The sequence below is a fragment of the Amia ocellicauda genome, chromosome 17 (genome assembly GCF_036373705.1).
Source record: "Amia ocellicauda isolate fAmiCal2 chromosome 17, fAmiCal2.hap1, whole genome shotgun sequence".
Taxonomy (NCBI): domain Eukaryota; kingdom Metazoa; phylum Chordata; class Actinopteri; order Amiiformes; family Amiidae; genus Amia; species Amia ocellicauda.
In genome coordinates, this window is record NC_089866.1 from 13,105,865 (window position 1) to 13,127,125 (window position 21,261).

General features: G+C 37.4%; 3 protein-coding genes across 3 annotated transcripts in view; 2 read left to right on the top strand and 1 right to left on the bottom strand.

The window, feature by feature from the left end:
- Window positions 1-36: 36 nt before the first annotated feature.
- Window positions 37-4,368, bottom strand: gfer (growth factor, augmenter of liver regeneration (ERV1 homolog, S. cerevisiae)). The gene is made up of 3 exons (XM_066689192.1): window positions 3,749-4,368; window positions 2,749-2,957; window positions 37-2,457 (listed from the first exon to the last, which is right to left on the bottom strand). The coding sequence occupies exons 1-3, from the start codon at window positions 3,992-3,994 to the stop codon at window positions 2,295-2,297; spliced, it is 618 nt and encodes a 205-aa protein (XP_066545289.1). The 5' UTR covers window positions 3,995-4,368; the 3' UTR covers window positions 37-2,294.
- A 45-nt stretch (window positions 4,369-4,413) lies between these two features.
- On the top strand, window positions 4,414-11,727 carry drg2 (developmentally regulated GTP binding protein 2). The gene is made up of 13 exons (XM_066689190.1): window positions 4,414-4,755; window positions 5,070-5,230; window positions 5,386-5,475; window positions 5,754-5,814; window positions 6,029-6,119; window positions 7,187-7,259; window positions 7,497-7,587; window positions 7,803-7,900; window positions 8,099-8,175; window positions 8,627-8,715; window positions 10,677-10,735; window positions 11,296-11,349; window positions 11,440-11,727. Exons 1-13 carry the CDS (start codon window positions 4,692-4,694, stop codon window positions 11,524-11,526), a joined length of 1,095 nt encoding a protein of 364 aa, XP_066545287.1. The 5' UTR covers window positions 4,414-4,691; the 3' UTR covers window positions 11,527-11,727.
- Window positions 11,728-18,579: 6,852 nt separating this feature from the next.
- Window positions 18,580-21,261, top strand: part of myo15aa (myosin XVAa) — an 83,139-nt gene continuing 80,457 nt past the window's right edge. Inside the window, exon 1 of the mRNA XM_066689194.1 lies at window positions 18,580-18,883. The gene's annotated coding sequence lies outside the window, so the exon portion shown is untranslated. The remainder of the gene's footprint in view (window positions 18,884-21,261) is intronic.

The window sequence follows — 21,261 nt, forward strand, 5'->3', positions numbered from 1 at the left end:
TTCATAATATGCATGTACAAATAATTAACTCAGAGATAATAACAATACATCAACAGTCACATTTACTCCAAACGTATACCCAGCCTGTACATTTTACAAACAAAGCACAAAAATAGAAGTGTTATAAAATACAGCACACAATAATTATCTGGTGCACTAGCTCAAGTTGATGAAACACAGCTTGTTAGAAAAAGAGACAAAAAAAAGAGGCCTGTATGATATACATTATATGTTATAATGCTTTTAAATGTTTTCTTGTGAAAACTAAGTTGCCCCAGGTAAGAGCATCTGCTAATAAATAAACAAATATATAATACGGAAAAATAATAAAATGGTGTCTCTAAGATGAAAGTTTTAAAAACCTGTTTCCAAAACCAAACTGAGTAGACAGACAATATTCATACAAAACATTTTGGGATTATGCAAAGAGAAAAGTTTATATTCTTGCTCTGATTTTATTTTTTTAATTATTCACAGCTTGTGGAGATGTAATTGATACACTCATCCACGTTGAAGTTCAGAACATTTCAGTAAAACAATCTGAAGTCAATGAGTGTCTTAAAATCCAAACAATCAAATCAAATCATTTGGAAACCTCTCTTGCTGCTGGCAAAACATTTGACTGAAATATTTTCTTACACAATTAATCTCATAGTCCCAGAGTGGCAATGAAAAGCTGAGAAGTGTAATGGTTTTCCTTCACCCTCATGGCTGTTGAGAGATTTTCTGGATGGATTCAATGTGACAAATGATGTAATCCATTTCTGTGACGTGAATACTGAATGGCAGAAAGGAGAGCTGAAAATATTAGAGACGGTGTAATTAATTACAATAATTGTACTGTAATTATAACCCTGCATACCTCACTCTTTAAAGTCTTCAACTATAAATAAGTACCAAGCCGTTACAAATTACTGTTCATAAAGGTGACTGACCAAGTAAACTAAAATAAAGAGAAGGCCTATATCTAGTCCTCAGCATAACACATTAGTGAATCACATCCTGCAAACTACATATTTTGAGGAATGATTTGTTAAACCACTGGCAGAATTAAGTTTATATTTAAAGTACTTAATCTTTAGTGTTTTTATTAATAAAGGGCAGTTGTTTACAACCCTTGTCCATCCAGACCCAGTCCAGTTAAGCCCATTTCACACTAGCACAACAACCTGGGTTAGGACCCACTAGAAAGTGAAAGAAAGGTAGAAAGTGAGTTGACCCCAGTTGGACAGCACTGACTCAGTAGAACAAGATGAAATAACACATGCAATTCCTAGAGTGGCCAAAGATTGAACCCGCTTATGGTAATTTGTGTATGAAAGTGGGAAAGCGCTCGACATGGTATCGTAACCTGGGTAGGGGGATGCTAGTGTGAAAGGGGCTTTAACTATTTAGGTCACCCCTACATCATCAAGACTGGGAATATATGAGTTATTGATCAATTTAGATCAAGTCACTCAATTCATGGTAAGTGTGGTCCCTGAGAGCTGAAGAGCATTTTAGTGTTTGCTCCAAATTATCTCTAAATGACTAAATTAATAAAACACCTGATCAGAGCTTCATTTTTGCAAGATTTTAAGAATCAATAAATTAAGGGTGACCTATTAAACCTGCTGGCTTGGACCAGGGATGGAGACTATGGGGGCAATTCTGCATTGGATTTGCAACTGAAGCAAACCTAAAGGCATTCCCTGATTGTGCTGCCTTTTTTTTTTGTCAGTAGGTGGCACTGTAACTGCAAAAATCCAAACCAAACTGTCAATAAACTAAAAAGGCACTGAACAGTATGCAGAGCATTTCCCTGCCATTTGAGAGCTTCTGACATATCACAGCAGAGCTACGTTGCATTTCCCAGACCCTGTTTTGGTCCTCTCGATTTAGAAGCCACTATTGTCTAATACAGGACTATTGAACTATGCTTTTCAAAAGCTCCAGTTTTGAAAGTGGAAAGGTTGGTTTCCTGAATATATCATAAGAATCAAAACACAGTTTCCCCACACTGATATATGCTTTAAGGATAACCATTATACTTGTTTATAGGGGAAGAGCTCACGCCTTGACTAAAAATACAGAGATGAGGTCTGTCACAAGGGATAACCAGCAAAAGCAACATTTCATTAAAAACAATTACTCCAGATTACATGTGGAAAAATAAAGGATTATATGTTTAGGGAGGATGCCAAGAGATTAGCCACTCCAACACAACCTAAATACTAAAGAAAAAACAACCAGGTATGCACACACTGCAGTCTTCAATGAAGGTATGAGGTTCCGTGTTGTAAACGACATTTGGCCTAATCACAAGAGCCATCTTTCCAGCCATCTCGCCAGCGCTCGTCCACCTTTGTGCAGTCGAACTCCGGCTTGCCCAGTCGAAGGTTGATTTCGTTGTGCATGAGACACATCCACTGAGACAAATTGTGCCGGTTACTTGTATCTGGTTGATGAGTTGTCAGTCTGCAAGAAGGAGGGGGAAAACATAATCAAAACAGCTGTGCATGACACAATATACCTTTTACAGCTCAACCACTCAGATTCTGCTCAGAGTGTGCCTTGGGCCTCAAATTGACCAAGCTCTCTGGGGTCAGCCAGGATTTCCTCAGTTTATTGGAAAATAGTGCCACAGTTACTGCAACTTAATAATGCTTTAAACGTTAAATGCATGAATGTTTGTGTGTCACGAAATGATCATGTCATCACTGCGTCATATACGGAGTAACAGAAAAAGCATAATTAATCCTTCCAAACCTTGATCTCAAGTCTTCAGCACACTCATCACAGGGAAAGAATTTTGAGAACAAGTTAATGAACTGCTTCATCTCCTGCTGCTGGGTGCGGCTGGGCGAGTCGGGGTAATAGGCTGCCATTGTGTGAAGGAAGGACCACGTGCTTCTGCCCAGCTCTTCTCTATCCAGGGGACACTCCACAGGCCGTTTCCTCTCTTCCACATGGCTCTCCTGAGGGGTGGGTCAGAGTTAAAGTAATGTTTAACAGATCTGCGCTTTCTTCACAGTAAATTTTTTTGCAGGTGTCAATGTCTGTGTCCGTTATGGTTCATTTTCACCTGCCATTGCTTAGGACCCTGATTAACTATTTTCAGCACCACAGAAAGAAATCTAATGGATAATTGCCTTGTGGTAACACAAACATTTTAATATATGGTAGATGTACGAATCTTAAATTGGACGCGTTTTGTATAATTAAAATACATTTTAGTCTGTAATCCATACATTTATTTTATATGTTGAAAATATGTGGTCAAATATTTTAAATATATGAACTGTACTGTACAAAAGGCCATGTGACATTCTGGTGTTAGAAAACAGTATTTTATACCTCACATTTTACGGTACATCCCTGAGAGTTTTGTAGATACAACCAGGTTACAGGAAGCAAACACAGAAGTGCTTGACTGAAATGAATGCACTAAAATAAACTATATTACGCAATTACTACATGAAGGAGGCAGACTGACAGGCATTAGTTCTGAGAATATACTGAATACAAAAAAGTATAGCCTAAAAATCATAGTAAGTTGTTTCTCTACATGGCTTTTAGATTTATAGTAATGTCAGTCCTGTGGACCCAAGATACTATAGTACATTTTTGTATTCAGTATATTCTCAGACATTCATTTTGCAATTACGTAATATAGTTTATTTTAGTGCATAAATGTATTATGACTAAACTAAACTGTAGTGTATTCGTTGTCTATACACTACTGGGGATGCCATGATGTTTGTATCACCTGTACCGCCGTCTGTTTCCTTTGTTCCTTGATCCACGACTTGAAATCCATACAAGCCCTGCATGGTTTCTTTTTTTGTTCCCCTGTTTTGTCTTGTTTGTCAGATGTGGCACCGGGGATGGCGAATGGGAAACCTGCCAAAGCCGGCGATCCAGCGACCGGGCTGAACTGCTTGGTGTCACCGGGCGCGGCCATCTTAAACGCGCAAAGACTGCTGGGATCGTTAGTGTGCGTTGTTGCTGTCATTGACAGATTTCAAAACCCAAGCCAAGTGTTTTAATGCACGCAACACGTCCATGATTTGATTTGATTAATTAAACTACATGTGTGGTGCTTCAAAGCAAATATTTATTTTTAAAGATTGGCTTCTAAACGTTGATTTTGATTTATTACAATTTGAAAATACACACACACACCGAATTAATTAGCCAGTATGTAGCTACAGTATCTGATTCTTTGAAATGTGCTCATATATTTTTTCAACTATGTAAAGTAATTGACAAGTTTTAAGTTAGAATAAACTAAACTGTAGAGTTTTATTAACAGTAAAATATTCTGTAATCAATCAGCAGCGGTTTGTTCAAATGTCCTGTCAATACCAGTCCTGCAACGTCGGCAGCGGAACTATATGTTGCGAGATTTGGTTCCCACTCGGGCGGATGTGAAAGCGCTCCCGCTTCCGCTGGATGATGTCAGCTGCAGATGCATGGGGCACTGGGGCACAGTAACATCTAGAGTATATCACTCTTCTTCCAAATTAATGCGTTTTTCCAATGGAAGTCAGCAAAATAAACAAGTAATTTCTTCATCTGTGCAAACGGCACGTGCTTAACACACAGTATATTAAGCAGATCGATTTAAGTGCATTAGCGCAGCCTTTTGGGACATCGACATTTTTCTTATTGGCGTTTATTTCGAAACTTAAATCACTGAAGCTGAGAAAATGGGGATCCTGGAGAAGATATCGGACATCGAGAAGGAGATCGCACGGACGCAGAAAAACAAAGGTGAGCTGCTCGCAGGCCGGCCCGTCTGTGTCCATCGCGGGTCTGCCTCGGTGGGTTCTCGCTTTACTTTTTGGGTCAGCAACACAACATTGTATCGTGTATGCATCTGCAAAACCAGCTAATGCTAGGTTAGCCTAAACCCTGTTAGATTACTGTTTTTAGATTTAGTGTATCCATGTAGTTCATCATTGTAATTATGACATCCACATGTCAACTAATACAAAACGCAGCAGAGAAACTTAAACTTGAGACGTTGAAGAACAATATGGATAGGTTTTGCTTGTATTAGCGTTATTAAAACGTGTATTTTGCAGCAACGGAGTACCATCTGGGGTTGCTGAAAGCCAAGCTTGCGAAGTACAGATCCCAGTTGCTGGAGCCCTCCAAATCAGCCGGGGCCAAAGGGGAGGGCTTCGATGTCATGAAATCTGGAGATGCCAGAGTGGCGCTTATCGGGTTCCCCTCTGTGGGAAAGGTAAGCACTTCACACTCGTACCACTATACCCTAACTTTCTTCTTCACCCAAAACATGTAACGGAATTTCTGTACAGTAATAACTGGACGGTGTTATGTCTGAGTTTGTTTGACATGTATTGATCTATTGGCTCTTTTGTTGTTGTGTGTTTTCAGTCCACATTTCTCAGTCTAATGACATCTACTGCCAGTGAAGCTGCCTCTTATGAATTCACAACTTTGACCTGCATCCCTGGTGTTATTGAGGTACTGTTCTCTTCCCTTATCGTATTTCTCAAAAGTATATGCAACTGGACACTGATTCAGACAAAATCGCTTTTCACTCAGTCATACATGTGCTAGGTAAAAGCTTTCATCTTCTGTTATGCACGTCAGTAAAACTACATAAGCTACAAAGATAATACGTTTTGCTTTGGATGTGGATTTAATCTATTCCATTATTCAACTATAAATAACTTGAAATCACATTTTTCATTTTCGTATTACATTTTGAAAAATGTGTATATTATTCTCTTTTTTTGCAGTATAAAGGAGCCAACATTCAGCTATTGGATTTGCCTGGTATCATTGAAGGTGCCGCACAAGGTGTGTAACCTCACAAAACACTCTCTCTCGGTTATAGAAGAAAATGTACTTCATGTAACAGCAGGCCCTATACAATTCTGCATTTGTCTTATTTGAGTTGTGATTTGGTACTGCAATTTAAGGACTGTGTCATCATCTAGCTTTGTGCTCACATGTTTTGTTGCTCTGCTTATCTGAGTGAATTGGATTCCCCTGTGATCGTCTCCCTCCACAGGAAAGGGTAGAGGGAGGCAAGTCATTGCTGTTGCCAGGACTGCTGATGTTGTCATAATGATGCTGGACGCCACAAAAGGAGATGTTCAGAGGTTGGTGCTTGCATCCATCTTTGCTATAAACATGGTCCTGTCAACTTTATAGAGGTGAATTAAAATGACTTGATGACAGGGTAACAGTAGAGAAGTGAATCCAGTACATTCAAAGAAAGAGGATCTAGCAGATGTAGAATAATTGTTAACCGATCAACACATCACCAGCTGGCTTATTATAAAATACATGAATGTAGGAGTGTGAAAGCATTACCTTCTACTGATCTACTTTCTTGTATGTTCTACTTACTGACAAACAAGAAGAAAACATGATTACATGAATAAAAACAAAAAGATACCTATATTTTCTCTGGTAATATAATAATAACTTGAAATGTCTATGAAATTCCAAAAACATTCTTCAAATTGATTGGGTTTTCTTTTTTAGTCGATAGTGATCTTGTCCATAATTATTGATTTGTTCACGCCGACTGACTTGAGCTTTTCGATCAGAGTTAAGTCAATGAGGACATCGCGGTTATCCTGTGAGCCGTAGTAATACAAAACAGTCCTTTTAATTTGATGAGCCAGCAGAGCCATTTCTAGTTAGCTTCATGTGTATAATCATAGGCTAAAATCACTTTATTAAAGCATTAAATAATTTCTTTGTATTCTACCATATACCAAGACTAGTAAAGTACCGCATCTTCCAATCTACTATAATGACAAGCAAAGAACAACTAATTTGCCCTGGAATGGAATTAATTGCATAAGCTAGTATGTAGTGGTCTGTGTCATATAGTGATTGCAAGAGCTCAGGAGTGCTATAAAACCACAGTTAGGCTCTCAAACTGAAGCCTTAGTTGGGTGCAGTTCCTTCTGGCTTTTCTTCCAGCCCAGCTCCCAGTTACTTAGTTGGTCTGATTAGCTGTAGTCATTATATGGTTCTCTCCAGTCTGCAAATTAAGTAACAGGTAGTGATCCTTGTATCAAATCAATCCTTTAAGCCATTGTTCAATGTCCAATTGGTAAAATAAGTCACTGACCTTGTTACTTGAAACAAATAACAGATGAAAATATGTATATTTGAGTTTCATCAGTTAACCTGTACATTCTGTTTTCTACAGGGAATTGTTGGAAAAGGAGTTGGAATCTGTAGGAATTAGACTCAACGTGGCAAAACCTAACATATATTTCAAGGTATAATTGCTTTGCCTAGTAAGCTTACATTTCTGTTTTTATGGGGAATACATTTTTATGAAACAGGTTTCAAGTTGAAAAATGGATACATAGAATTGTTATGATATGTGAAAATGTGAGTAAATAGATGTAATGCCATTTGCAGTTCAATTTTTAAGTTGTCTTATGTAGGTTCAGTTGTGTATTATCAGTGTGAAATGTGTTTCCATAACCCTGTATATCCTTTACTTCTTTTAGCCCAAGAAGGGTGGAGGACTCTCCTACAACTCCACAGTCCCCCTGACCCAGTGCTCTGAAAAACTTGTACAGCTCATTCTACACGAGTACAGTATCCTTTACTCCAAAATAATGTCTCTGCCTTTTTGATGTATTTTTGTGAAGGCCTGCCACCGAGCTGTTTTAGTTTACAATTATAAGAAGGTAGCACAGGACATTAGATCATGACTTGGGAGAGTGCGGATCAAGTTGGGTTTCCAAACTGTGGTGGTATCCATATGGTGAATGTCCAATGCATTGCACATCTTTCTTTAATGGGCTTTTCAGAAATCTTCAATGCGGAGGTTTTGTTCAGGGAAGACAGCAGTCCTGATGAGTTCATCGATGTGATCGTTGGGAACAGAGTTTACATGCCTTGCTTATATGTAAGTACCTTCTATGCAGTTTTATATGAAACCATCTTCCATTTCTATAAATCTGAAGAGTGAATGTGTTTTAGTTATCTCAGTGTTTGTTGTTTTTACTGAAATGGGGGAGGGTGGCAGGGCAACTGAAAATGATTGATTATCTTTCTTACTTCAGCTTTGGTGTGAGATTGAAAGCCAGTCTGTTTGTTTCTGCAGGTGTACAATAAAGTCGATCAAATCTCCATGGAAGAGGTAGACCGTTTGGCCAGAAGACCAAATAGTGTGGTCATCAGGTAAAAATGTGCACATATGCTGCATATAACTATTCAATTATTCACTACTATATTCAGCTGTTAAGTTTTTATTTTAATGAAGGGTACACCAGCTGAGGTAATTGACACAAAACATGGAAGAACATCCATGAGAGTTTGTATTGATTCATCAGCACTGTGGGAAGAAATCTGAGAAATGTATTCACCGGGCGATAAAGAGAGCCAGGTAAAATGTGACCGTGTGAAGAATTCTCCTCCACTCTCGGCAGGTGAACCAGTTTCCCTTTGATTAATCAATACACACTATTTGTAGCTTTTAAATGTCAATCACCTCGATGTGTGTCCAAATGTCAGGTTTTTTTTTTTTTTTTTTTTTTTGTGCAGCACAAGTCCTAAGTCACTCCTGCCGTTTTCTACAAATACAAGATCGAAACTAGTGATTTTATTTTAAACCAAATGTGTTTCCTTTCAGCTGTGGAATGAAACTAAATCTAGATTACCTTCTGGAGACGTTGTGGGAGTACCTGGCACTTATCTGCATCTACACAAAGAAGAGAGGAGGTATCTAAACTTACCCTTAAATGTCAACATGTTGTGATGCTTTAATTAGCATGTTTATTTCTGTATTACATGATGTCATTAATGCAGTTAATGCCAACAAATGCTAGTCTTTCAACTGTGTCCTGTGTCCTGTGTCCTGCCCTGCCCTCCATGGGCTCCATTCATTAAGCACAGGATTTGCCTTCACACAAGTTGATCTGGGAAGCATCTCTGGAAGTTTGTACACAAAATATACAATGTGCTTGTAAGCGTGGAGCATTGTGCCTTATTACTGGAGGGGCAACTGGAGCACAAATGTCAGGAAATGTAAGATGTTTTATGCCAGCAACACTCAGACTATGCTGGTACACAGGAATAAAACAAGAAAAATGGCAAAATAAAACAAAACTAAAATAATAACTTGAATAACAAAATATACACACACTCAATATATAGAGAGTGGAAACAAACTAAACAAGCAAACAAACATTTTTTTTTTAGTCAGCTTAGAATTAGGGTTTTAAGCAGACCCTCCCAGAGCCTATCCACTCTCTCTGAATTGTAACACTCTCCTGCTCCTGGTAAACTGAGCCCTATTATATAATGGGGATGCCCCTCCACTAGATCATACCATTATCTACCAGGTATACAATATGTTCTGCACAGTAAAACCCCTCATGAACACTGTTACAGATAACAGGATGTTGTACAGGTACATATCAGTCTATTCCAAACAAATGAATGGCAAGGAGTAAAATGGTATATATACATTTCACATTTACTTTTTATGGATACATTATTACTGACTCCCCCTTTCAATACACATCACTTCTCTTTCCTGGCCTCCGATGTTAATTACCATAATGTGTGCACCCATGCTCTCCTTTAAACATTACCTTTTACTGCGGGAGTTGCAAACAGTAATAGGATCAACACTCTGAAAGACTTGTATACTTTCACGCACCCCATTGTCATTATCCTAGATTAAAATATGCCCCATCTCACACAGAGTGCACCCTGTATGCGATGGCTTATATTTCTTCATAAAACCAGCTAAGAACATGTACATGTCTTTTCTTTTGCGTTGTAAACAATACATCGTATTTTCTTAAATGACAGAAATATAACACATTTCCCAGCGGTTACTGGGAAAATAGTTTGTGCGTACTGCAATAGTCATTTAGTGGATCTGTGCCGTTTAATGGCAAGACAAAACACTGCCATCAGGTGATTTCAGCTCTTTCACAGTGTTGCACCTGCATCAAGAGCCAGACAGCATCTTGGCGTTAGCAACTGTTAATTCATACCCAAGTGAGAATCCTGTCCATTCTTCAAGCGACATTGAGAACGCTATCTTCTCCCCAAATGTTTTAGACCCAGAAGTCCTGCTTGTAAACACACAAGCTTTATTCTGTGGCCTATCAAAGGTTTAAGCATTGCAGAGTATTAGCTAATTCCATGTCACTCTCGACTGACAAGGTGTTCAGCAGAAAATGTCATGATGCCTGACGAACACACCCCTGTTGTTTGGGCTGGTGGAAGGATGCTTCACAGGGCAGGATTTGAAAAACTTTTATCTTGCTCAATACACAAATTTTACATTCCTGTGGTTTAGGGGAAGAAAGACTAAATTGATGAATGGCTGTAGGTGATCTCTTTTTCCTGTGGAAGCCTTTTTCAGTTATGCTGTATTCCACATTTGTAGAAATCATTCCAGGTTGCCGAATTCCTGACACAATAATCTAACATCACATTTCCTTTTTTTCCTTTTATGTTATTAGAATTTGAAAATTAAAGCTTAAATAATTTACACTTGCATTTATTTCCTCGGGCATCGAAAAATATGTTCATAATACAAGGTTAACATTATACATTTTTTTTTTAGTATTAACTCAATGCAGATCCCATTTTGAAGGGGTGCAGTGCAGTGTAATGCTTTTAGTTCATTGATCAAAAGACAAACCACTGTATCTTTCTTCTAGAGAGGCCAGATTTCACTGACGCAATCATCATGAGGAGAGGAGCTTCTGTAGAACATGTGGTAAGCACTTTATATCCTTTGCTGTACAAATGTGTAGCAAACCAAAACAAAGGGGTGTTTCTGGGGTTTGGAATGTTAATTTTAGTTCTTGCAGAATCATTTTGTCCAGTTAAAGGATTGTCGGACAGTAACCTCTAGCAGAAATATCAGTGTGCTTAATGTGATGAAGGTTTAGAGCACAGTCGGGTCTTCTAGTTTGTATATATTGTTGGTTCCAACCTGGGCCATGTCATCACGACTGTGACATTTGTTTATGGGTTGGCTGGAAAATTGTTAAAGTGCTGCAAGGGTTTGGTGACCTTGAAGTAGTGCAACAACCTCTTTGTGGCTTGTTGAACGCCTGTAAGGTCTACTCCTCTCTAAACACTGTAGTTTTTCCATTAGCTCTATGAATGCAAGAGTTCTAAAGAAGCTGAAGGCCAGCCAGAGCACATTTAGACCCCTGTTGACATCATGCTCCTGTCAAAGTCATGGTGCCACCAGTGATTTGAGACAATTGGCAATTCCACTCTTAATTCTTCATTAACCATACAAAATAATGTCTTATCATTCTCTTTTAGTGCCATCGAATTCATAGGACGCTAGCAAGCCAGTTCAAGTACGCTCTGGTGTGGGTATGTAAACGTACATTTCCATGATTTCTGTCCATTTAAACTAGAGATTGGGAGGCCTTTTTCCTGATCATGTGTACTTTTTGTCTTTAGGGAACAAGCACAAAGTACAGTCCTCAAAGGGTTGGGCTGACGCACATCATGGAGCACGAAGATGTCATCCAGATTGTGAAGAAATAAATAGCATCTGTTTTCACTGATCACCATGCAAACCAGACACAAGTCTTAAAGACTTCTTCAAAAGTGACCATACTCGTGATCCATACTTGGGAAATGTGTTGCTTTTTTTAAGCCTATTTACAACACACTCTCTATAGAAAAAAAGAAAGCTAGCAGATTTTTATTGTATGTACTAAATAAACAACACATCCATTTATGTGATCCAAATTGAGAAATTCTGTCAATGCTTGAAGTAGCCAGTTTAACTTAGTGTATCCATGCTTGCTCATCAAATGCAATTAAGGTAAAAGACAAAAACAAATACAACATTTAACAATGTAGATTTGCCTTCTAATTTATTTAGTTTACGCTATTCTGGACTTACTATTAAGTACTGCAACCTCTCTGCTTGACATCTTTGATTTTGAGTGAGTAAAATCAGTTTATATAAGGTGTGTTTCAAGATGGTACTAATTTTTGAAGATGTGAAACTAATGTCTCAATGGGTTACTTTATTTTGCTTCCTTTATGACTTCTTGGGACATCTCACATATGACTTCATGAAACATTGACAGGTAAATGTCATGTACCAGCCTGTGATTTGAGAAAGTATAAAATAGGACATCAATGGGAAAATGTGAGAAAATCAAAGGGCACCATAATAATGATTAATAATTCTGTATTCATATTTAATTACGGTCAAATGGGGCGTGGGTGTAATGGGCCGGACATATTGCCAGAAACAACAACAACCAAAGATAGAATAAAGAAACTAGAACAGATTGCAAGTTTAAAAAGGCCTAGAAGGCAACCACAGAAAAGATGCGAAGATTAAATAAGAATTTGCTGGCGAGACCTGGAAAACAGATGCTGTACATGGAAAGAAGTGGGCATCTTGAAGTCTTCAACCAGAAAATTATAGGTAAAGGCTGCTGCTGCTGATATAGGCCTATAGTGTGTATATCTATGTGTGTATGTATATATTTGACACAATGCATCACTTCTCACAAATGTCACGTTATGTAATAAGTGTTCTATTGTATATATGTACAGTACTTTAACAGAGCACAACATAAAAACTTAGTTAAAATGTAAGCCAAGGTGCAATTAAGTCCATATATAAAAGAACAATAATCGTCAACGGCTGCAATATAACGTGTTATTTTTGACGTTCTGAGTTACGTTACCAATGTTGAAATAGGTCTGATTCCAGTTAATGAGTTTGAGGCAATTGCCCCCCATTGCCGGTGTACAACTGTCAGAGATTATAACAAATCTCTTTAACGAAGTGCAGAGTTCAAAGCTTATTCACAAGCTTAACTGTCAGGTTCCAATGTAATCTGTAGTCAGTAATGAAAGTGATTCACAATCCAGGTATTTTATTGTTGGAATATAAAACGCACAGTAAGATTTGGAAAAGGAGCAGATATCTCTTGCAGCCGAACAAGCTCACAGGTTTTCAAACAAGGTAAAACCTCTAATGTATCCAATTTAATTTAATAAATATGAAAATAAAATAATTTTGCAATGTAGTTGTTTTTGAGCAGGTTAAAAATCTCTTTAACCTGAAGTATAATGTATTATTTAAAAATATAAGTAGCCAAAATAAAATGCAATAAACACATGTTATAGAATTAATGTTAAACTTAATTCTGATTTTAGAAAGTGTGCTTTTATTAAATTTTATTTTCCATAATATCCTGTAAGTTATTCATTGGGAATAGGAGGTATTGCCAATTATGATATGATACCTACATTGTGAAGTTCAGAAATCCGTATTCTGTGTTTTGTCACATAACCATCTACTTTTTCAATCCTACTGAGCATAAAATCTTCTAAAACGTGGTATAAGCAACTGAAATGTTTCGATGAATAATACATCACCAAATGTTACCTAGAGTTTCTAACTCTATATTGTCAAGTTTTAGTTCTATAAATTATGTTCCACAAAGCATGACTTTACAGTTGACAAGCCAGGTGTTCTTTTTCAGTAATGTTAAATTTGAGTCTTCTTGGGGGGCTGGTCAGATGCCCATGTCAGTGGAGCATCAATTAGAATGTGTGAATAATTCTCTTGCCAAATGTTAATGTTGCATTATATGTGAAATATAAATGGTCCAATGGTTGTTTTAGCTAATGCTCTTTCTTTTAAGACTAAACATGGTTTATTCATGTTTTGGTTCTGAGGTAGAATTACTTAAGTGTCATTAAGTTAACCTTAACCTTTTATTATTTGTTATCAACCTGAAGAAGAAGCGGGGTAACACTTCTGTTAGCAGCATGTAGTTTGTATTTGGGTGTGTTGCCCTGGTCTATGGGATACATAAAGTGCCTTGAATGTCTGTGTTTCACAAAATAAATCTTCAGTTGTAGCGTGGCGCTGGTCTCTGTGGAGACGGGCATGGCAGCCCATGTGTCTCCAGCATGGACGTGTTATCTGTCGTACTTTGGCGAGCACAGGCCAGTATCGTAAAACACAGAACTTCAAAGCTGTCTCCTTAAGTCCTTTACCACAATCCTAAATTTCTCAGTTAGGAAGGTATATCAATTTGTGTATATGTTTGCCAAAATATGGTTGTATGATTTACATAACATACTTGGCAGTTAAGCATTGTCTCTTTGCCACACCCTATCCTTACAGTATTATTTAAAAGAGATCTACATTTATTTTTCTTTACCTTAAGCATTATTCAGTTTGATCAGTTTGTTAAAGGATTGATTCTGAGGCTTTTGTCAAGCAAAGGTTGATTATACCTACCACTGGCTTTGTGAAAAGATCAATCTATTAAATCAACATAGAGGGGGGCCAGATAGATGCCTTACTTGCTAATGAAGTGTCTTATTGTTCCACAAAACAATTTGAGGCACATGCATATCAAATATGGCTACTGTATATTGTGGCCTTCATTTTGAGTTTAATCCTCCTATTGTTATCAACGCCAGTTTTTTCGTTGTGTTCTCAAGCAATGGTTTCGATGCTGTTTTTGCCGTTACAAAGCAGCCTCCGTCGGACACACGGCTGTAAGGTTCCTTACCTAATCCCTCCTCCTTCGCGTTTCCTGAACAGGCTTGGGTCCGTTCTTCTGCCACCAGTACTAATAATTGCAAACAGTCCATGCTTCTTTGAAAGCTTAGATCTACAGCGTCCATTCAGAAGTGAAAACAAGAATAATAGCTGTCATTAAATATGCATTTGGAGGCATCAGGGCGTTACAACAGCCGACAAGTGTGGATTCAGGAGCGTTGGCAGTTGTGCATGAGTCTTATTTCTCATTTTGTATTTTTAATCTGTCGGACCCAAGTTTTCATAGAGTGCAGTGGGGATAAAGCCTACGCTGATTGGGGAGTATGGAAGAAGTCAGTTTTGAAAACCCTCTGGGAAATAGTATTCGATGTTGGAATTTAAGTGAGTGACACCGGAACAAAGGTAAGGAGGTGCTGGCAGGCACACCGCGCTCTACTATAAATATTGGAAAGACACTTGATGCTTCGTCCATATGGCATTGTGCATTTCGGAGAGGAGTTTGGCCTGCACTAAACCCAACCAGGAATTATGAAAGCAAGAAGAGCGTTCATAACTTTGTAAATGGATAGTGCAGCGTGGGATTTTTAATCGTTGTTAAATTTCGAATGGGTGACTGAGTCCTTGGATCATGTGTGGTTGTTCCCTAACTTTCTTGATATATTCAAAACAGAAGCATAGAACCATTCAGGAAATGAAATGCAGCTCAGACTATATTGACCATTATTCCTTTCTTAAATTTTAGAATAAGAAGGGGAAATGTATTGCTTGTAGTTATTATTAGTTTGTAACTTAAATCATAGATGTATGTATATATTTAATGTATATACGTTTTATATATAATATATAGGTTTTATTTATTTTAAAATGTACGCATATTTTTTCATATCGGAGTCAGGTACAACTTGAAATAACACATTAAAAACAGTATAAATAACCCTGTCTCTTTTTCAGAGGTTGAGAGTTGGAATGGGATTTGGTGCCACCTGCAGTTAAAATACTTCTGTTTAGATTACTCCTCTTATATCTTAACCTTATTCACTATGATGTAGAGGTAAATTTTATTGTGATTTTGTTAACCTTGTAACCCCAAACAAATTGTATGATAATTATTCATAAATCACATAAGTTGCCTTGGATAAAAAGGCGTCTGCTATTTTCTTTTTTTATAATAACACTCACCAATCATATTTTAAATATATGAGCAAAACCTTATTGTCCCTGAATTTCCTCAGGATATCCCCTTAGTTTACCTGTGTACTTTAAAAAGCCAGTCGTGAGTTTTGTAAAAGTGTGGCATTTTGTTTTCCCATGTGTAGTTACCTTTGATCAATTAAGGTTTCTGTAGGTTTTCCCTTTATTGTCGACATCTGCACAGTTTTTCACATTTTAAATGTTTTCAATCCACTTTGTAAAGATCTCTTCAAGATCATTGAAGAGTCTATGAGGCGCTGCTCAAAGCATTATTCACCCCCCTTTTCCACATTTCATTGTGTTACAACATTAAATCAGAATGGATTTAATCAGGAGTGTTTGACACAGAAAATGTCAAGGTGAAAAATATAATCTTCAAATTGTTCTAAATTAATAACAAATACAAAACAGAAAATAAAGGAATGCATAAGTAATCACTCCCTTTGCTATGACACACCTGATTGAGCTGTGGTGAAACCAATTGTCTTCAGAAGTCATATAATGAATTGAATGGAGTTCACCTGGAGTTCACAATTACGGTGTGTCACATGATTTCAGGTTAAATACACCTGTCTCTGCCATATAAATAGTAGTGTATATGTATATGTAAGATGTATGGCATTTTCCCAATTTTATACTGTGATATAAATAGTACACAAAAGACAGTCTGGAATAATGTGTATTCAAGCTGTCAAGACGGAGGACTAATGGCAGACATGGTTGCAGGAGAACATTTCTTGTTTTAACAAGGCCTTTCCTAAAGACCAGTCTCTGAGAGATGAACAGCTGTGCTTTCAATATAGCTTCAGAAAACCCTAACAGGGCAAAGCAAGTGATTCTTCTCTGAAGAGAAGAGAGGAGGATGTCCATTTCCATTTTATGTGGAAGGGGGAAGAGCATTCGGTAGAAAGCCAGGGTTTGGATGCAAGGAATCCCCAGGGCCATTGCCTGCAAAGCTTGTACATATTGGATGCACAGAAAGTGTTTGCAACTACTCCATGTGGTTATCTGACACAATATACAATAGAAATAGTGTCTTTAGAGAAACATACTTCAACACCAAAAGTGAAGTAGTTCAAAGGGGGCTTTGGAGCCTCAAAGTGCCTTAAATGCTACATCAAGGTGCCATGAGGGGAGACCAGTAATGATAGGGGTGGAGCACAAATTGTAAGAGAACCACCATGGGTCATGACCTCTAGTCACGGGTGGGCTTGCCCATCAAATCCCAGCAGCCTAATAGTGTTGCAAGGTGAAGAGATCTACGTGTGCACTGCAGAACCGAGTAAGCTCCACCGCATGAGGATGAAGGTGTCGCTCCAAAGCTAGATGCCCTCCCGTGGAGAGGAGTATATGATTTATATATAAATCTACATATTTGTGGAGACCCCAATCAATATATAACGGAGATCTCTGTAATGCTCATGTGACACACAAATGATAATATCATTATATGAAAATGATATCATTTTTCGTACAGACAGACAGAGATATAGTTTTAGAATCCCATTTACTTCAGCTCTTTGAGCTTTTCTGTTACTGCCTCAGTCCTCGGGAAAGGTCATTGAAACAAAGGGCATGTACACTGAAGTGAAACAGTGCTGTAAGACTGGGTCAGCATGTAGTTCTCATTTGTTTACATTTAAAATTTAATTAAAGAGTAATTTTTATTTGCTTTATTAGGCAGTTTAAAATATGGAAAAGTCAGCAGATGACTGATACCTTGTCAGGTGGCCATCAGCCTCCATACTTTTTGCTTGAGGCACCCCTTCCAACACACTTCATGTTCTCTAAATAAAACTGCACAAAAAAACAGCTTTTGATCACATTTACTAAGCGGCTTGTGCTTCTAATGGGCACAGAAATGCAATCATGTTACTATCACGTGCAGAACATGCATAGTTACCATGGTATCTTCTACAAAAACTGTATTAAGTGTTAATTTGAGGACACACCAAGTGACAAATCATGGTTAACTGTAGGTGTATGCATTTCTGTGAATCTCTCAATCGAGAATCGTTACACTTTTGTACTCGTACGTGTGTCTACAAGAGTTGAAAAGGCCCTTTTTTCCATCCCCAGCTGGTGAAAGATATGCAGAAGTGCTCTCCTTCTGGCCAAACATCATGTGTGGAATCGTTCCATGCATTAATTTATTGCTTTGCCCCCAAATAATATAGGCTACTTTCTTATTTTGTGGAATGCAGACATGCTAATTAAATCAAAACTAAAGTTGCATGTAATTCACCTGAATATGTAGTCTTATTCTTAATGACATAGGTATTGTCATCAACATTTATGTCCTCAGTGATGTAGGGTTCACACAATTCCTGAAGGTAATTGTGTCCAGTTGTGACATGGTACAGAAAAAGCATTAAAAAAGAAAAGGATCAAAGCTTTATTTTGTAATGTCTTTATTTTCTCTCTGCTGTGTGCCGTTAACTTCAAACAAATCGGTAGAATAGGATAGGCCTCAATGGAAAACAATAACCAGGCCACTGTGAACCAGAGAGATAATTTGGAGGGGTTAGCAAGGGAAAAAAGTAATATATCAATTAATTAAGTCTTTTCTGGATGTTTACCTAGCAACCTGATCCTGCTTTGAGTCAACATTGATGGTTTTAGGACAGTGAATGGTGCTTTATGTGTCACCTGCTCGCCCCCTCCCCCTTGCTGATGATGGGATATTGACGTTTTGTGATGTCAGTCTGCTTTTACAATGAGAACGGGTATTATCTTTAAAGAGTAGAAAGACATAATGTTCTGGTTGGGGGGGAGGGGTTTGAGATAACAAGAAAATAAATTAAACTGGATTTGGACGCCAAAAATGTTTTGAGCGTTGCTGTTTACATTTCGCTCAGCTCTCTCTGAGAATACACCAGTTTGAAGTCAAAGGCAGTTTAGTAGCCTGTTGAGAGCCGAGGGACCAGGCAGGCTGTTATAGCAGGGCAGCAGTTGTTAAGAACTCTGACACAATACACTGCTCTGGGGAAATGGAGATTTGCACTAAGATGCAATGATTGTTGTCTTTTGGACCGATTGGCCTCTTGCAACCGTTGCTATTGCTCTTGCTTCTAAGATTCAGCGTTTTCTGTGACAAACTGCTAATAACTGCTCTATGAGGCTTTGTGGAATAATAAGGACAATAATAAAGATCACTGCCAGGTAAGGTCTGGAAAGAACTGGGGCTTTACCGAATTTCCCCAAAGGATGGTTGATTTATGAAGCAAGGGGATACGTGTGTGGTGCTGAGGACCTTTTATGTTAAACTTAAACCTTTGCTGCCAGTGGTGAATTGGATGTATGGGTGAAAATCTGGCCTTAAAAAGATTATTGGTGTGAATGGCACGAATGAAGGTGTACAAACTCAAGCCCTGGAAACCTGGAAACTGTTCCAGCAAAACACCTTTAAATCTGTCACTCTTAGTACTGCACTGGGAGTGCTGTGGTTCAATCACAACACACATACTATTAATATATGTAGGCCTCACAACAAGGTTAAATATAGTCAGTTTAATGACATATATTACAATTTTCTTGTTTGCATAACTTGCATAATTATAGTTATAAAGTTACTTATTGGTTATGTTTTCTTTGTTCGTTTGATCCATTTTTATATCTTTCCTTTTCCACCATTTTCTAGCTATCTGTGTTAATATAGAGATATCTTATATTTATATGTATTCATGTGTCTGAGAATGTTAATGTAAATTTAGGCATGATTGTATATGTAAATGCATGTGCATATCCACGTCTCTTGTTTTTATGAATAATTTATGTATAGTGATCCTTCATCATTAATTTATTCTAATGCTTAAGATGTTTGCAGTGGACTTTGCGAGAAAGTATATTGTGGAGTGGTGTGTGGGTTCTGCCTAGTTTGTTTCAAATAGTTTTTTATTATACAATATAGGCCTTGGCTTGTTGTGTTGCAGCATCTAGCAGCAAAATAGATGCCTAGATACAGTTTTTCACTTATAAACAACAGTCAAATATTTGCATATGCTTGGAAACCAATTACAGAAAAAATATTTTATGTTTATTTCAGATCTCTGAAACTCATTAATGATTAATTATGATATTCGTCAACCAGCTTCTGGCACATTTAGGGATTTGTCACCATTCTTCACAAAATTGTTCCAATTCATTTAAATTCTTAGGAATTCTCATTAACCTTCTTCTTTGTCTTGTACCAAATGTTCTCAATCAGTTTTAGATGGAGACTTTTCAGTGATTCTTGATTTATTCTTCTTATCCCATCTGAAGTAGCTTTTAGATGTTTGCCATATTTTTCTGGGTGAGTTTTTAAGAAGATTGGTCAATATTTTTTGCTATGGTATGGAATCCATTTCCCCATGTATAGGAGCTCATTCTTCCTGCTTTGCCACCTGCATTTTCTTGTCATTTGATAACATATGCTACTATCAATGTATTACCAAATACCTTGTGTATTGTTACAACAATATACACAATATTTGGCCATTCTAATTCTAATTTCGTTTTTCAAATGTTTAAAGTGTGATTTTCTAAGATTGTATTTGTATATGGCCTGCAACCACTGAGACCTTTATCATGCAAATCTCCACCAATGGTTGAACTGGAACAGTCAATTCACTTATTATTTATTATTTATTATTATTATTATTATTATTATTATTATTATTATTATTATTATTATTATTATTATTACCAATAGTAGAGGAGAGGTTACAGTAAGGTGATTAATAGTGTAAGAATAAATGCAGTGAATTATAGTTATCATGCCAAAATGCCCAGAAGGGGAGGGCTGAGGTGTTACAGATGCAGTCTGAACCGGTGTGCCTTGAGTGACACCAGGAGACATTCAGGGACTTGGGAGGTCCTGACCTCAGTGTGAAGGTCATTCCACCATTTGGGGGTGAATATCATATTGTTCTTGACTTTCCTTCTTGGTGAAAGGGGGCCCTAAGACAGTACCATTGTGCTAATGTACTTTTTCCCGTTTTGAATTACTGATATCACCAATCAACCCAGTCTAACTGGTTTATACTCTCTTAAGAATTTCCACATATTATTATTTCACTACGATATAATTATCATATTAGCACCTTATAGACATTACTATTATAGAATAATTATGAATATTTTACAATGAGCAATCTCAGCAGAATTGCTTAGTTTGGACTAAGTTCTAGAAAATGTGAGTTTTATAGGTAATGCAAAGCAGTGTAGATTTACAGATGAATTATTAGGTTCAAATGGATGCAAATCCTTTTAGAATTTTGAAGACCGTTGTTCCTCTCTTTATGTATTTATTACTCTTCTTCTATTGCTTCTTCTTCTACTTCTTATTCTCCAGTATCTAAACATATGTACTTGTTTAATTCTACCATCAAAACAGTTGAAAGTTATGGAATTAAACATTAAAATATCCCAGTCTTTGCCAGACAACACCATTTAATGTTATTGTTTTAGAAAGCAGACACTGGCCCCAGTAACTGCACCTCTTATGCAAGTAAAGGTGATCTTGGAAAACCCACATGTGTGTTGCTGTAGGTGTCTGT